General features: G+C 39.9%; 1 protein-coding gene across 4 annotated transcripts in view; it reads left to right on the top strand.

Moving 5' to 3' along the window:
- The window catches only part of pcdh17 (protocadherin 17), a 56642-nt gene extending 39346 nt beyond the window's left edge, over positions 1-17296 (top strand). For all 4 annotated transcript variants that reach the window (XM_020606963.1, XM_020606980.1, XM_020606957.1 and 1 more), the window contains exon 5: positions 16287-17296. In XM_020606963.1, the coding sequence (XP_020462619.1) occupies positions 16287-16984 (698 nt within the window). In that variant the 3' untranslated portion in view covers positions 16985-17296. The remainder of the gene's footprint in view (positions 1-16286) is intronic.
- Positions 17297-17564: the final 268 nt, after the last annotated feature.

Genomic DNA, 17564 nt, shown 5'->3' with positions numbered 1-17564 from the left:
ATAATGGGTAAACATCATTTAACTCATATACTGAGTGTCCTCCCATTCTTTGACACATTAAAATGTGTATTGTTGACTGGCTAGTTGCCATCTAATAATCCATTAACCAGTTCTCCCTCAGGTAAGTGCTTAAGTTCATAGTATTTTACATATTTATAGTTGCTGTTTGTTTAGCTGAAGTAATGCAAGAGAAGCGCAGATCTTCTCAAGTGTCACTGTTTGCCTGAGAAATTACCATAGATTCTAGTGGTAGGTACTGAATTTGAATAAAAATAAATATTGCATATCACTGGTGGGTCCATTTTATCACCCAATAATAGTCAAGCTAAGTTTCTAGGTGATATTTTTTTGATGTCTGAAACATTTTTCATAAACCCCCTGTCAGCATCAGCCATGACCAATTTATTTTTCTGGGCTTTGGCCAGTATCAAGCCTCTCGACATGTTTCACCTGCCTACCTTGTCTTTACTGAGTTTGTTCTCTTTCTCTCACAAAGAGGAAGTTGCAGCTAACCGCTGCAAGATGGCATATACAGTAAGCATAAGACTGAAAGAATTAGACTTTTTCCTAATTTTTGTGTGATTTTGATGAATTTGTGTTATGTTGCTGTTAATTTTGTGGCAGATCTAGCCTCAGAAAAGACTGATTGGGACCATTTGATAACACAAAGCCTTTACAAAGTATTATGGACACTGTTTTGTTAATGTATAGTATAAATTATACTGTAGTTGTTGTATTACAGCAATGGATCTGTTGAGACAGAGAATAAGAAGCACTTTCCTTAATCTTGCTAAAGCAGTACACATTGGAATGCATACTTGCACAAAGCTATGACACACTGAGTTGTTCAAATCCCTTTGTTCAAAAGAGTTACAAACAGAAATGCAGATAAAAAGAGAAAGAGAGGAGTAAAGAGACCATAGAGACGATAAAATAAAGTGATTTAATTCAGAAAATGTGACAGTACTGTATGATGTGTTGTGGATTTTTTATTGATTGTCTGAATGACACCTCTACAATGACAAACGTGTGTTTATTCCTGTTGTTTTAAGCCAGCTATCAGGACCACGGCGCCACATCTAAGGCACTAAATCCAATCATTTGAAGAGATTCCTCAAATCTAGTGTTGGAAATAGCATAATCAAAGTAGCATAGTTAAAATGTAAAAACCTGGTGGAAGCACTTCAAAGATGACCCTCTGTGAATTAGCAACAAAAGGTTTCCCTTCATGCTATCTCTCATCTGGTGTTTTAAACCTGTTTTCTCCTTGGATAGAAGCAGGATTTCTGTAATGAGCTGGTGAGTCATAGATTCTCTCAGATTTTTTTTTTAATTCCCTGCCTCCTCCCTTTTTTTTCTCTTTTACTTCTTCCTCTATCTTTTTGTCTTTCTTGCTTTATTTCTTGCACTATCTCTCTCTAAATGGGCCAAGGCAACTTTCCTTGCTGTCTGTTGGGGGAAGGAAGTAGATTAAGGCTATTAACAGGCAGAAGGGTGCTGATCAGCCTTTCTAGCCTCTGGTCTCATGTCTGGTCCATACTGTGCTTTTCCCCCTAAGACTCTTCAGTTATAAGCACCATTCAAACATGGTGTGTTTGTTTACTTGGTGTGTGTCTGTGTGTGATGGAGGAAGTGTTGTTTGACTGAAACAGCCCATTTGATTTCCTGAAATATGCCCAAATACAATTTGAGAGTGTCACACAGCGACCAAAGCAGCAAAAAAAGAGTGCGCTCTCACTCACATCTGCAAACAGTAAGTAGTAGTGAGTAGAAATCAAACACAGTGCTGGCATGCTGTGTCTGTTGATGTTGCTTATGACTGAACATGCTGCGATGCACACACAGTAAAGACAAGGCAAACACAGGCATGCTATACTTAGATGACAAACTGCCATAAACCCAGACTAAAGAGGGAAGAAATAAACAAAAGGGAGGAAAAAAGCAAGGCAGTCCAGAAGCATCCCCTGTCACGGTGCAGTCCCCCATGTCCTAATTACACAGGCTTAGAGGAAACAGAGGATTAGCCGCCGATTCACCACACTTCTCGCCTCATCTTCTAATAAGTCCTCTTCTTGTCTCCTCGCCACCCCTTGTGCCACCCCCATGTCCCTCTTAAGGTAAAGTTAGGAAGATACCATTGACCTGTGGCTCTCTGTCTTTTTGTTCATCTCTGATAGCATGTCGGCCTCAGACACCACCCCTTAATCTTATTTTTAAAGGCAGACTGTACGAGACTTGTTTTGCTGTCTGTTCTTATCTTGTGTTCTTATGTTCAGTATTTGGGCATAGGACAATGTTTAAATCAGGAATATATACTGTAGGATTACAATTTTCCTTGCACATGTTCAGCTTTACCTAAAGGTACCCTCTGGAGTCTGTTTATTCATCAGTGAATACAGAACACTGAGCATGATTTATTTATGGCAAATCAGCTTTATTTATATGTCATGTAAAAACAAGTTGAGAAAACCCAGCTTAAATTGCTGATGTAGGGCTTTCACACAGCATCTAGTATCATCTGTGTGTGTGTGTTTTAAAGAAATGTTTTAAAACTTTTACAATAGCATGTACAATTTCATTGTAAAAGGCACAAAACTATATATACTTGTATTCTTTCGGCTTTCTATAACAGTAAATCTGAACTCAATGTTCAGGTTTTGTTCAGCGTTCATATCTTTACAGCAAAATTTGGATGCATGTGTTGTAGTGGATTAGGGTACATACTTTCAAACAGTTAAGATACTGATACTTACTTTCTTCCAGGTTGTAGCTTATTCATGTTAATTGTTTGATAGGTATACTATATCTAATAGCTTGCCTGAGGCTGCTGTGCTGCAATCGCTCCACCATTAGAACACTTAAGGACTGAGAGGAAGAGGAGTTGAAGAGTGAGCTATAGCCAGAGGAAATGTGAATTATACAAGGTCTTAAGTCACAGGTTGGAAAAGAGGCTCAGGTTTTTACATTGGCTGCAGGATCTTTCTTGACTGACCTTGCAATATTTATTGAGTGCCTCTGACTGAATGCCCCAAGCTGCTGTATGCACACAAAAATGAATGCAAAATAGTTTATTCACTCCACTAATGTCATTCCTCCCTGTTTTTAGCAATGAAAGAACCCCAGTGAAGGTCACTTAAAACGTGACTGAAGAGGTTGCTCAAGCACAGCAGTGAGAATTTTCTGAAGAGTGTTGTCACACATCACAGATGTAGTTACAGATAAACATCAGTTTGCCTGAGCTCAGCACTTTTTGGCCTCAGTTAGATTCCCATGGCCGTTCATTACTGCTGGACCTGCTTGTTGAGTGTTTTTTTTTTTTTCTGGTCTGAGGTCTGATTGTCAACAGATAACAGAGAAATGGTGATACAGTTTTTTTTCCTTTTTTACACACAGTTGTCTCAAGGCTGACCTTCACTAAAAATTAAAGCTCGCAGAAACTTTCAATAACTGAGATTATACCAGGCATCACATGGCGTAGCTGTGAAAAACAAGTCTAAAGCGTGTAGTGAAAATGCATGGAATGCAAGGAAAGCCATTCATATTTTAATGGGGCATCTTTAAATGAGCTTCATTTAAAAACAATCAATACACCCTCAAGTTGCAGACACACTGGCAGAGTCTAAGTGCTTTTTCCATTCTGCTCCATTCAAACACAGACAGACAAACCCATATGCACACACACGTGCTCACATGCGGCAGCCTTTATATAACCAGGTAGGTCACTTGCGAACAAATTTGTATTTGTAAGGACCACGCTGTATGTTTAAGGGCCCTCATTCCTGTTTTGTATTAAAGAGAAAGCACTGTTTGAGAACATCAACCTAACTGTCCAGATGTGCCGCATCACAACAACCCACAGACCTTTCTTGCCACCCACAGCACAGCCCTGCTTGCTCATCATTGATTAGGCTTTGTCTGTTTGTTTTTGTTTGAATATGAGCTTATGCACCTCATCCTCCTCCTCTCGAGTTTCTGTCCCCCTTTCTGGTCTATGCAGATACTCTCTCCTCAGAGTTCTTTGAACAACTTAGCCAGGCATTAGCTGATAGAGGGGGCTGCATATTTTGAGGGAGCGCCTGAAGAGAGGACGTGTTTGATCCTGAGATATATGTCCTTTATTCAGACTCTGCATTGCCAGCCATCAGGCACCCCCAGTCCTGCTGCCAAGCGTTTCCCGCCATGCATCGGTATTCTCTTGCCTCCCACTGTGATAAAAGCTATTACAACGGAGAGAAGTATCCTTCTCATTGTGCTAAGCCACCCACTGCACAAAGCAATTCAGACCTATTCTCTTAACACACAACCACACTCACAGTACCACACTAACCAACAATTTATCATATAATACAAAATTGTTTTCTTGTGGATTCATTAGACATATTATATTGATGTGGGCTTTTAATGTATGCCATTACTGTTAAATATTCTTTAATAATTAGAGCTCCACTAGAAAAAGGGATACATGTATTTAAAACTGCAGTTTATGCTGAATTACCATTTTAAATCACATCACGGGCACCATTTAGTGTTGTTGATAGGATTCAAACAGAGCGGTACGCCAGTATAAAAAAGCGGGTCCCTCAGCAAACTGTGATGAATACACCAAAACAGCAGTTTCATGGAAACACTATACTGCATTGCAACCTCTTGAAAGATTGTTGGCACAACAGTCTAGTCATCTGTAGTGCACAACCTGCTTTCACAGCACCACTCTGTTTTAGAATCATAACAATATCAGATGCAGTAATACACTTGAGTAATGTTCTCATTTTCACCATAACAGTGCTGTGTAAGGAGAATGTAAGCTAACTTGCACTGTAGCTGAAGTGATGACAAATATGCTATGGTAAAACAATATTCACAGCCGAATAAATAACACAGGGAGTTTCATAAGGTTCTTTTATAAAACTTATAAAACAGCCATAAGATCCTCCTCAACAATAAATACCATATTCATTGGTAGCTTTTGTACGCGGCCCCAGAATATATCCGCCCTCCACTCTACTTTCTGGACTGGTTTTTTTTTTTTGGGAAACAAAATCTGAAATTTCCCACAGTTAGTGCACTTCACAGAGACCCCGAGTTTAACTCTTTAACTGCTGTTGTTTGTTGGACTGGTGACCTGAGAAGTTCCAAGAGTTTTACTAAGCATTATGCTCAGACACAGTAGAGACTCTCATCTTCACTGCTCAAATATTTAGTCGCCCTGATTGGTTGGTAATGAGGGGAAGGGTGGGGGTGGGGGTGCATGGATCGGCTGGGTTTGATAGCGGTAGGCGCGGAGATTAAAAACACAATAACACACACACTGTGAGCTCCCTCAGGTGAACAGGTGCAGCCATGGTCTGTCACAGATGCTCTGCACAATTCGTCAGCTGCCATTCCTCCTGTCCTCCTTGGGCGGGTTGGATATTTACCACAAAACAGCCTCAGCACTCATACACACACAAATTATCTTGAATCGTTCTCCAATATCATAGGCTACTTTAGTAGCTCATAGAGCTGTGTAATGACTACACGGGTGTGCATGATGGTGAAATGATTCATGGTAGCTAAATTGTTGCATGTTTGCAGCTTTTTAGTTTATTATTTTTTGAATTTAGGCAAAGCTCTACCACGCTGTGAGTTTGTACTATGCTCAACTCGCTGTTGCTTTAGCGATGGCGTGTGTGTACAACTCTCTCTTGGTTTCTTCCTCCTCTCCCTAGGAGCCAGTGTGTGACAGAAGGACATTAATCACAGGGCTGGGTAATAAAGCGAAGAGGGATGGGCATGCAGGGCCAGCGGGGCAGGCGTCTGGAGGGAGAAAAGGGTGTTTAGGGAAATCACACCATGCTTTATGTCACACACTGGTACACAGGCACACTTTTAAACTCACAAGTTTAGGTGCACATCCTTGATTTTGATTTTTTTTTTATTTGATTTATTCTTTCAAGCATGTAAAGACAGTTGATATGTCAACACATACTTTTACACATATCCAACAAATGCTAATCCAATATCAATTTGCTTATACCTAGTACATGCTTGAATGGAGTAGGAAGAAGTCAGACTTATCCAGTCCTACCCCATGACATCATCTTACCATCATTGGTTTGCAAGCAGTATCTCTACATAAATAATTATCTTCTACACCACACAAGTAATATACTAAAAAAATTATAACAGAGTGTTAACATTCTTACATAATTACATTCTTAAATAATTATCTTCTACACCACACAAGTAACATACTAAAGAATTAATACAAGGTGTTAACATTCATACACCACACCCACAATGTTCCATCTGGTTAATCATTAAGCCTGTTCTTGCATATATCTTGATTGACACATACCTTTATATTTATGTTTAAACTCGTCAATTCTATTACTATTTTTTATGTCTACACTTAAATTATTCCATAGTTTTACCCCACTTATAGAAATACAAAATCTTTTTTTGGTTGTACGTATAGCATGAATTTTTAAATTTAACTGACCCCTTAAATTGTATCCCCCTTCCCTTTCATTAAATAGTTTTTGAATTCCACCAGGTAATAAATTGCTCCTGGCTTTCTTATATCCCACTAAATGGAAAATTTTAACAATTTAGACTGTATGAAAGCTCCATTGGTGTGATCCCTATACCCCATCTTATGCACAATTCTTATTGCTCTTTTTTGTAATATATACAATGGTTGAAGTGAGCTTTTGTATGTATTTCCCCAGTTTTCAACGCCATACTCTAAGTATGGTAAAATCAATGAAGAATACAAAATGCGTAGTGCTTTCCCGTCCAAAATATATCTAACCCTTGCCAAGATTGATATATTCTTTGCTATTTTGTGCTGAACATTATTTGATATGAGATTTCCAGGAGAATTTGTCATCAACTATGACACCTAGAAATTTAATTTCATATACATAATTTCATTTTCATAATAATTTCATATTCCATATATAAATTTAATTTCTATATTAGCTAGCCCAATTTTCAATTGAAGTTCATTATCTAGTCTACGATTCCCAAATACCATAAATTTAGTTTTATCCAAATTCAGAGATACTATATTACTGTCACACCATTTCTTTATCTTCTCAAGTTCCTGTGTAACCCGTCCAGAGAGTTGCTGTAGGTTTTCACCCGATGCCCATATGGTAGTGTCATCAGCAAACAAAACCACTTTCACTAAATCAGAAACCTTGCATATATCATTAATGTATAATATAAATAATTTAGGTCCCAAAACAGAACCCTGAGGCACTCCACATACAATATCCAGCTCACACGATTGGTATTCACCCAACCTCACAAATTGACGATGTCCTGCCAGTGCATCTCTTCAGTAAAAATCACAACAGCTGACAACTTCATCTCTGACCATTTAATCTACTGCACATTTATTATATACATCTGTACTTGTTTTAATTGAAAACAGGCTTTTGTTTTTGTAGACAGGATTTTCTACGGCGTTTTTCTAGTAAAATACAGCCGTGGTGGGCGGTATTGACTAACGGAGATCTACGGTTAAAGTCGTGATTTTATTGAATTCTAGTATTTTTTGGGTGGGCGCTGTCAATGTCGAGTTTAACAGAAGACTTGTATGACGTACAAATAGTTATAGTTTTGTTATATCCTGTTGTCTACACAAGGTGGGATTAAAATTTAAATATTTTCAAATGGAGTTTGGTGCCACTACGCTTATTGCCTGCTACTAATGCGGGCTAATTTCGGCTGTGTAGGTACCACAGGCTCGTGCTTTTTAGCTCTAAATGTATTTTGAGTTTGAAGGGTTCTCTGAAATGTACCTCATGTGATTGAACCAGGTTTTTTAGAGGCAGTTTGATCCACAAAGAGAGCAGGTAAACAGTGAAAACGTTGCTGGCTCTGTTTGTTTTCCGCCAATGAAGCTGCAGCGCTGACACCCTGAATGTATTAGCTCGATAAACAGTTTTTCGGGTTTCTTTAAGCGCCAGGGTGCCACTCTGTGCTTTCACACTCCTTTTACTTGGGTAAGCACTGCTGTCTGTATGCTTACCTTTTGTGTTTTTCTTTCTAAAACTAACAAATAAAGTAAATGTCAGATGCTTCCTCACTATTTTTGACGTGTTACAATAATCTGTCGATTAATCAATAATAAAAGTAAGTGTTAGTTGCAGCCTTAGTTTGTTCACCTGTAGATTTAATGATACAGTACAGATTTGTTTCTGTGCTGCACTCCTGAAAATTGTTTTTAAAGTAAGATTGTGTTGGGTTAAAGTGCCGACTCTCGGCTTCAGTCTGAAGCTTGTGCACATGTTGCTGATTGGTTCATAAAAAAAAACAATACTTTCCCTTCTGTTCATTCTTTTTTAATCAGTTGTTGGACTAAAATTTTAGGATTTGCTGTGTCCACTTCAGTCTTAAATTCCTATCTCTCCCTCCATATTTAACTGAAGTTACTTCCTGTTAGGAAACAGGTGGGAAACAGGGAGGAGAGGAAATGATCCAGCAGTAGAGAAAGGGATGAGAAGTCCCCATTGGCCCAGGCGAACCTTCCTGGAATATTTAGACTTTATCTCACAGGGACCAGCTGTGGATAACAGATTGCACACTATCAGCATATTGACCTGTGTGGTGATAATCGGCTGCACCAACAGAACTGACTCATGATGCACCACGTGCCAGATGCATGAAACCTTGTATAGATTCACAACCGAGGCTGTGTTCATGCTACAGGCCTTAACACTCAGCTCTGGTCTTGTTGTGTTGCTGCTTCCCGTCCATGTGTGTCAGCGCCATGTACCCAGCTCCGATGTAAACACCGCTGAGCTCCTAAACTGTCACAGATGTAATTGAGCCACTTGTGCACAAGAATAACAACCAGGTTGTGTGTGCGATGGTCAAATGGCCGAGTTTCCTCCCAAACTGCTGGGTTACAATATGTTCCTCCCAGTTTGACCTTATTAGAAGCTTCTCTATAAACGTCCACCACATGTGAAACATCCTGGTCTCTCCACTGACCCCATTGCTGTCATCACTCTACTCCATGTTTATTGTTATCGGTCTGTGAGGGACAGACACCAAATGATGACGACAGGCCGTATGTGCAGAGGAGGAGACGTTAAAACGACCACATGGATTCTGATCTGACCACTCTGATGGCGGATGCAAAGTCAGAGGTCTGAGAGGAATCGGGTCTAGGAGCACATACGCTGGTGGCCTAGATCTGGTCTGAGGACATCTGGTCTGTTCTGTTCACACTGCTGTGGACTCATCAGGTCTGAGTCACTGCAGCTGTGAACACAACTTTATACTACATCAACATCTAACAAGTGTTTTCATGTGGTGTTAGTAGCGCGCTCTGTCCACAGTGAATCACCTTAACATAAACACAGTTAAATCTCTTCCTCTGCTGCTGCTTCTCCTTGGTCCTCTTTTCACTTGGCAAACAAAACATCCAGTTTGTAGACATCATCCCTTGTTTCCTTGGTTTGTATTTTCTGTTCACCCATGGCTGCTTTAATCACATCCACATCTCGCTGGGTAAACTGCAAACTTGTTTTTATCTCCTGTATTTCTCTGGTCATGTTGTCGAGTCTCTTGTTATTTGTCTCCATAAGTAGTTGCACAAAACCTTTGAAGTTGTCTTGTTGTTGGCTCAACAGTGCGGTGTACATCTGCTTCTGCTGACTCAACATCTCTGTTACTTGCGCCGCTGAAATATAATCCTCTTCTGCTTCAACATCCTCGTTCGCTTCTGATTTATTAGCTCTTTTCCCTCTTGGAGGCATTTTAATAGTTGTAGAATTTGTTCAAAGACTTGAAAATGTAGAAGATGTGAAAAATTGTAGAACAGACAAGAGGAGCAGTAAAGACAGTTCAGTATCCTTCACACAGGATACTGAATGTTTCCATCCTGAAAGTTTGAAATATTAAATTGAGGAGAGGAAGAAAACAGCTCAGAGTTCTGGGAACGGTGACCAGTAGGGTGTGTATCTCTCCCTGCCACCTGTTTCAAGCAGTATCTCAATACACGGTTTAATACAAAAACAGTACAACAACATTTTTATTGATACACTTCAATCAGGTATTTAAATTTTGCTTCTGTTTAACAAACTATACTGTACATAAATTAAACTGTGTGCATTTAGGTTTGACAATTAAAAAGGGTTAGTGTTTTCTCAAAGCAGGTCCGTATGTATATTTCAAGCATCAAAAACCAAGTGCATAACGAAGCTACTGGGATGTATTTTTCATAGAAATGCGGCCCCTGTTTACACTGTGCGTTTCATTTGTCTAAACTGTTTTCAACATGCCCTTGCAAATCAAATAGCTTATTCTCTATACTGTAGCTTTAGCTATTGCCTCTGACCAGGTGGTGGTATCAGCTAATGTGCTCTGAACATAGCTTTTAACAGTAACTTTACTGTGACCAGCATTGTTTTTCTTCTGACTCAACATGTCACCTTCATAAGTGAGTATCAAGGTTCGTGGTACTACCAGTATATAGTACCTGATGCAGGTGTTCCCTGTTTTGCACACTGCATTTGTTTTTTCAAGCATCCTTATTTTGTGCAATTGATCAGTTACCTTCTGCTTTGAGGAAGAACTCTGCACCTTCTTGCTCACTTACGAGTGATTTTACCTGCCCAGTGGCCTTTATACGTAAGTGTTAATTTAGTAAAGATTTTTTCCTGGAAGAAAAACAGAGGACCATTTTTGTATAATTGGGAAAAAGATGAGAGATATTTTATGTCTCAGTAAAAGAAGCACACCCAGTTTCTGTGATGCTGAGAGGCTGCAGGAAGCTTTTGTGATACCCATGACTTTAATGACATGAGCTGCTGATAAAATGTGTCTGTTTGCACTTATTACTTTTAAATGACAGCAGAACACACAATTCAGTAGTTCACTAGGTTCAACTATGGTAGGGGATTTTTTCCCCCTTCAACATTTATTTCTGACCCTTTTGGGTTATTGGAGATTTTTAATATCAACCTCATTCCATCTTGACATTTTACAGTGGACACTGGGTTGTGAATCATATCAAGTGAAGATGTGGTAATGGATATTTGTGTGGGTGCATGTGTGTGTGCGCACTGCTGTGTGTATAATTTGTGTTTGTATGGGTATGCACCACCCTCAGTTTCTTGTTATGTAGTTTCTTTTGCATCTGGACTTGCATGGTGCTCCTCAAGGAGTATTAGAAAAGGACAGGTTGAAAAATGAGATACCAATAATAGTTTCCTGTTGTAAATCCACTCTAACTATACAACAAAGGCTCAGCGCTCCAGATCCTGTGGAGCATTCAGCAGAAACAGAAAGCAGAGAGGACAACATTGTAAATTAGAGTTGGAATCAAAAAGGGGAGGAGGGTGCGGAGGTTAGAGGGAGATTACACTCTTAAAGTTTATTAAGGACAATAGCAAATACATTCAGTTGCCAGTTTATTTGCCACATGAAGCTGAGAGTAATTCAGTCTAATACAACAAATCCAATTTGCAATAGATGTAGTTCTTTGTTGTTTTATCCTTACCTTGCTCTGTTTACATTGGGCACTCATTAAAGTCTATGTTTTAGTTCCTTTACTCAGCCTTTAAATGGAATTCACCATTGAGATTATACATTCAAAATTATTCCTAATTTATTCAGCATTCATCTATCTTTACACCTTCAGTGGCTTATCTCACCCTGGGTATTGTTTACGAGGTACTACAATATCTGATGTTGACAAATAACACAAAGAACTAGGATCTCTTACTTTTAAACCTTCTTTTTAGAGTGTTGCTAGATTAAGGGACTTTCTGTGTGTTTTGCTGTTGCTCAGACATTTCTTAGAGCAGCTTTGCTACTTTTATATCAGATTCATGGGCTCTTAGCAGTAAAGATAACTGACAGCAACATAGCTGATATGCCTACCTCATTGTTACCCACTCTTGCTATTCTGCCCTAAAGCAAGGCAATTAACCCTGCCATAAGATAGCCCTGGCTAGTTGACGTTAAAAAACACCCACAAGTACAAAAGAGTGTGTGGAGTTAATTAAAGTTTAGCAATAGAGGTGTAATAAATATCTGATTTCAATTAGGGATTCAGGTCAAATGTCTAGAATAGGGCTGCAAAGATTCAGACATCAGCTGGGCCTGTCCCCTGACCGGGCAATTCGATCAGAGTTTCAGTGACACTTGGAAATGAAGCTTAATCTTGCCTTCTCGTTTGATCACATTTTATACCGAGTAATCTAAACTTCCTGCTGCATATCATTGCACTGTCCCCTGTCTTTTTCATTTGTTCGCAGTTGGTTCAGGGTCAATGTGGTTATACGATGCACTATCCTTTTCAAAGCGTGTGTGTTAGATGAGATTTAAGGACTTTTTTTTCCCTTTAGACATACAATATCAGTAGCCAATGAGTGTAAGGCTGATAGAAGAGTGAACACTGAAAGATAAAAATGATGTGTCCTTGTTGTATTCACTGATTGCTATCTTGAGGTTTGATTTTACAACAAATACTTTGAATTTCACCAGAAAATGAATGAGACGTGATGTTGCAAAAAAGAAAAATAAGCACTTGATAAACTGAGTATATCTAGCAACAGGAAACCAACATAAAACATAAGTCATCAGCCAGTACAATCAGTGTTTAAGGGATGGAGAAGTAATATGGCAATAGTTAATATGATTTCTTTTCTTAATGTTTTACTGTATATTCAAAAATGATGATGTATGCATACTATACCATCTCAAAACATTTGCTGACAGGAGAATAAAATTGTGACATACAATTGCATGTTTCAGTGTGTCTAGCAATGTAACTTATCTCAGTGCTGAGAGAGAAACTTGAGACGAGGTACGTGAGCATGTGAGCACGCCCCTGGTAGCCAAATCATCACAGGCAAATGCGTCCTTGGTGGAGGCTTGTGTTGCCCATCCCAGAGAGCTAATGGAGCCATGGTTCAAGCAACACAGAGAGAGAGAAAGGAGGGAGATGAATGTCACCCATGCTCTCATATGTCATATTGTTAGCCATAGATATGAACAGAGTGCTTCAAGGTTGAACGTGCAGCTGAGACATGAATAATCTATCAGAGGTTTCCTCCGACTAAATAGATGGAAGTATGTCTACATGGATTATTTATACTTTAATATGCACACGGTGAATGGACAGTCACCTCTGAGAGGATTACGACATTGTAGGGGCCAAGTTAATTGTGTGTGTCTGGAATGTACTGTAGTGGTTATTCAGCTTGGTTACATGTTTGTGGCTTGGTTGATGGATTACAGTAATAGCATGTTTGGTTAGAAACTGTATTCAGGTTTGTATTATTTATGGACAATCTTTTGACCAAATCATCGATTTTTGCGCTTTGACATGTTTATATTTTCATACTCAGATCTTAAATCACTCTTGCATAGACAAATGCTTCTCAGTGTCTGGAGATGCATTTACTCACTCACCCCCCCACACTATTTAAATGTAGTTCACCTCAAACTGGCCTGTCCTTTGCGTTCCACCTCACCTTATTTCCTCTTCACATGACTGCCTCGACATTGGAAATGTCAGGATCTTTTTGCCTGTTTGGCTCCTTCAAACATTTGTGAAGTGTTAAGCTCATCTCTACAGATCAGGAGGGCAGTCTCTCAGGAATCTAGGCTGCTGACCCACAACACAGCAAAGACAGCCTAGCCAAGTGCACTCAAGCACATCCACTTTGCCTGCTCATTCACATCAACAAAAGATTGTATTAGTCCCAAGTTTGTGGTCTTTAAAGCAGCACTCTCACTGTTCTGTACAGGTCCATGCATCACATAATGGAAATAATGGGGGTGGCTTTACAGCTCCTAACAGTGATGCTATTGTCTACTCACATTTAGTTGAGAGTAAGAGTGGAAGTGCTGTTCAGCTCTTAGCAGCTTCATTCTAACACCTTTAAATGTTGCCATTAAAGCAAAGCCTAGAAGAACATTTTCAACTCCTGTGTTAACATTTCTCTCAAAATTCCACCTGCTGACACTAGCTTCAGTCTTCAAACTACAGCAGACTTGTTAGGAGAAGATAAATTACAGTGATTTAAAATATGTCTTTGGTCCCACACTCAGTATGAGGATGAACATTTGTTATGAGGATACGGAGGTTAAATTATTAAAATTCAAAAGGGGAGGTGAAAGGTGACATTTTCTGTTAATTATAAAAGCATGGATATAACTGACACGACAGTTATATCCATGCTGTGTGTGTGTGTGTGTGTGTGTGTGTGTGTGTATGTGCACACGCCTGGTATTACTTGCGTTATGGGGGACTGAAACCTGTTTATATACTCACACTGTGGGGATTCAGCCTTCCTTGTGGCAAACAGAATCTAGTCCCCATGTAAATCATTGAAGTTTAGGGTGAAGACTTGGTTTAAGGTTAGAATGAGGTTAGGGTTAAGCAAGTAGTGGTTATGGTACATCTCCAGGAAATGAATGTTGAGTGTAAGGAAAGTCCCTGTGAGGAATAAAAACAAATGTGTACGGCCTGGTATTACCAAGCAGCAGCCTCCGAGGCTTTGGAATGAAGCCAATGCAGAAGTGTTACAACCTGCAGTTCCTCAAATGGCCACTTGAGGCTGGCTCCAAAAGGTAGTCTGTGAGGATTGTTCCCATGTTACAATGCCAAACCTTACAGAAGAAATAAACCTGTTTTATAGCCTGGTACAAAAAAAAAATGGTTTGACATCATCAAACAGGTGACATCCAGTAAGGTTTGTCCAGTCAGAGGGTACTACTCATCTCGTGGTACAATAAATCTGTCCACACACTCATGTTGTGGGAACTTAACATCATTATGGGGACAAAAACCAAGTCCCCAAAATGTTAATCATTGCACTTTGGAGTGATGACTTGTTTTAAGGTTAGGGTGAAATTAGGGTATGTATCCAGGACGTGAATATAAGTCAATGTATTGTCCTCTGACGTTATGGAAACACAACATGCAGTTGTGTGGGTATGTCATAGCTTATGCAGTTCTGTTGCAGTTTTTTTTTGTTTTTTTTTTTTGTATTTTAGCAAACAAGCAAGCTTTGCACTGCTATAGGAAATTAGAAGTGTGGTGTTTGCAGTGTTTGGTTCCACAAACAGGCAGGGATGCATCACATATTTCAAAACCAATATGCAAATTAGTCAGAGCTGCTGCATTTGTTTAGAAGCTAGTGCAAGCAACTTTTGGATGTTAACGGAGAGCAGCGTTAAATGCTGGTATGTTATTGCATTTGTGGGTTTGTTTAACCTGTATCTTGTGAAGTTTACCTTCAGAGGCCTGAATAGGCAGCATGTTGAGATGTGACACGAAGCCTGTCCCTGATAAAACAAATGCCAGAAATAAGTAAATACACATTAGTGTTTTAATTTCCATTCCATCAGATTTTGTTGTAAATGATTACTTACAGTATATTATGTTGTCTAATGTGTGGATGTGAAACAAGGAACTAGTTGTCCTAATTAATTTCTTGTGTATGGTCCTTGCTGTTAGGAACCTGTCTTTCTGTTTGTCTTCACTTGTTTTTTTTTTTATCTCATGCTGCCAATGGAAAAATTCCATTTGTGGGACAACAGATGCTCCATTTTTTCTCTATTTTTTGCTTCATGCCCAAGAGGAGGAAAAAAAATGTGCCGCTTTTTTATTTTATTATTTTTTTAACCAAGTTCTGGATCTGTTTGACACAGGAACGAACACTTCCATAATCAGCCAGAGTGTTCATCCTTCTGAATAGAGATGAAAGAGGGGAACACACACTCACAGTTATACACACATGCGTGCACACAACAAGGAACCCACAAATAAACAGGCACAAACACACAGGGAAGAAGCACGAGCCATTTGGCACAGTCTCTCTGTCTGGGGAGGGCTTCAAAGCCCACTGACATGAATTTATGATAACGGCACTATGCCTTTGCCAAACCTCAACTGTTGTTGTTGGGGTTTTTTCTCGCTTCCTTTCTATCCTTTCTGTATGCTCTGCCATCTCCTTGATCAGAGCTTTGGAAAATGGTAGCAGGTGTCCCCCAGTCACTGGAAAAGGTGTGTGTGTGTGTGTGTGTGTGTGTGCGTGTGTGCATTTATTTGTGCCTTTGGAACTGGATATCCTTAGCTGGCTCTTCCGTTTTACAGCATACCATTAGGTTTGGCTCTCCTTCCCTAACTTTGAGCCCCAACTCTTTGTAGAGTTCAGTTTCATAATAATGCTTTGATTTTATTACCCTCTCACTGAGTTGGTTTATGCACACTACTGACATAAATATCACTTTGTTCTCCATCCATCCCCTCCCCTTCTTTCTATCTGCAGATGAGGATTGTGTGAATTGTACAGAGGAGTGCAGAGTACTGGGTCATTCTGACCGCTGCTGGATGCCCCAGTTCCCTGCTGGAGGAAACCAGGCAGAGGGAATCGACTACCGCAACAACATGTTTGTACCAGCGGGCATGGAGACTGTGCCCGAGACAGAGACCTATGAGACTGTCAACCCCAATGGCAAGAAGACATTCTGTACATTTGGCAAAGAGAGACGTGACCACACTATCCTGGTTGCCAATGTCAAACCCTATTTGAAGGCGAAACGTGCCCTCAGCCCACTGCTCCAAGAAGTTCCCTCAGCCTCTAGCAGTCCTACCAAAGGTTGCTCCACCACGTCTCCCTGCGCCTCAGTTAAAAGTCCAGCTGACGGAGCTGAGGGCAAACCTCCACCTGCCACCTGCTCTGGCCACTACGGGCCTCCTGATGGTCAGTACCTGTCACCAACCAAACAAACCAGAGACCAGGGGGTCTACCCACCCTTGCCTCCCTCAGACCCGGTGGCCAAGGTGCTTGCTGAGGCCCGGTCCAGGATCAGCCAAGAGGCAACAGGTGAAATGGAGTGTGTCTTGGAGCAGGTGGAACCCGAGGGGAACCGTGACCGAATGGATGCTGACCAGGTGGTGAGAGACATCAACAAACTGTTGCAGGACTGCAGAGGAAGTGAGACCACTGGCACACTCAGGAAGTGACACAAAGGACTGCAACAAAAAGAAATAGGGAGGTAGAGAGAGGAATAGTAAGGTATTCCAGAAACTCTCATGCCAAAACTGTCACCAAAATAACTCAAAAAGGTTAAATGGCCCTTATGATAGGAGCCCTTTTCACTGTATTTGTTGTTGAAAGTATCAACACTGGACATATAATGGGAACATTTATTATATCAATTAAGTGGCACCAGTTTTGGTGCTAAGATCCTTACCAACACAAAGGAACTGGGAATCAAGCATCTGAATTCTTTTTTTTTTTGTTTTTTTGTTTTTTTTTTTTTTTTTTTTTTTTGTTTTTTTTTTTTGTTTGGTTTGTTTTTGTTTTTTTGTTGTTGTTTTTTTTGGATTATTAAGCGAATTGCAGAGGATTGTGCCTCTGGCATCTCACAAGCTATTATCTAAGTGCCCACCAGCTCATAAGTGTGTTATTCATGGTCTCTCGTGAAATCCTACATATCTAAGTGTGTGTAGGCAGTTTTCTGTTATGTGTGATGGCCATAGAAACTGAATGGAAAAGGACTATTTATGGTCAGACATGACAATCGATGCGGAAACAGAAACA

The sequence above is a fragment of the Monopterus albus genome, unplaced genomic scaffold (genome assembly GCF_001952655.1).
Source record: "Monopterus albus unplaced genomic scaffold, M_albus_1.0 scaffold4.1, whole genome shotgun sequence".
Lineage (NCBI taxonomy): Eukaryota > Metazoa > Chordata > Actinopteri > Synbranchiformes > Synbranchidae > Monopterus > Monopterus albus.
The sequence above is the reverse complement of the archived record's forward strand: the minus strand, read 5'-3'. Positions and strand labels throughout refer to the sequence as shown.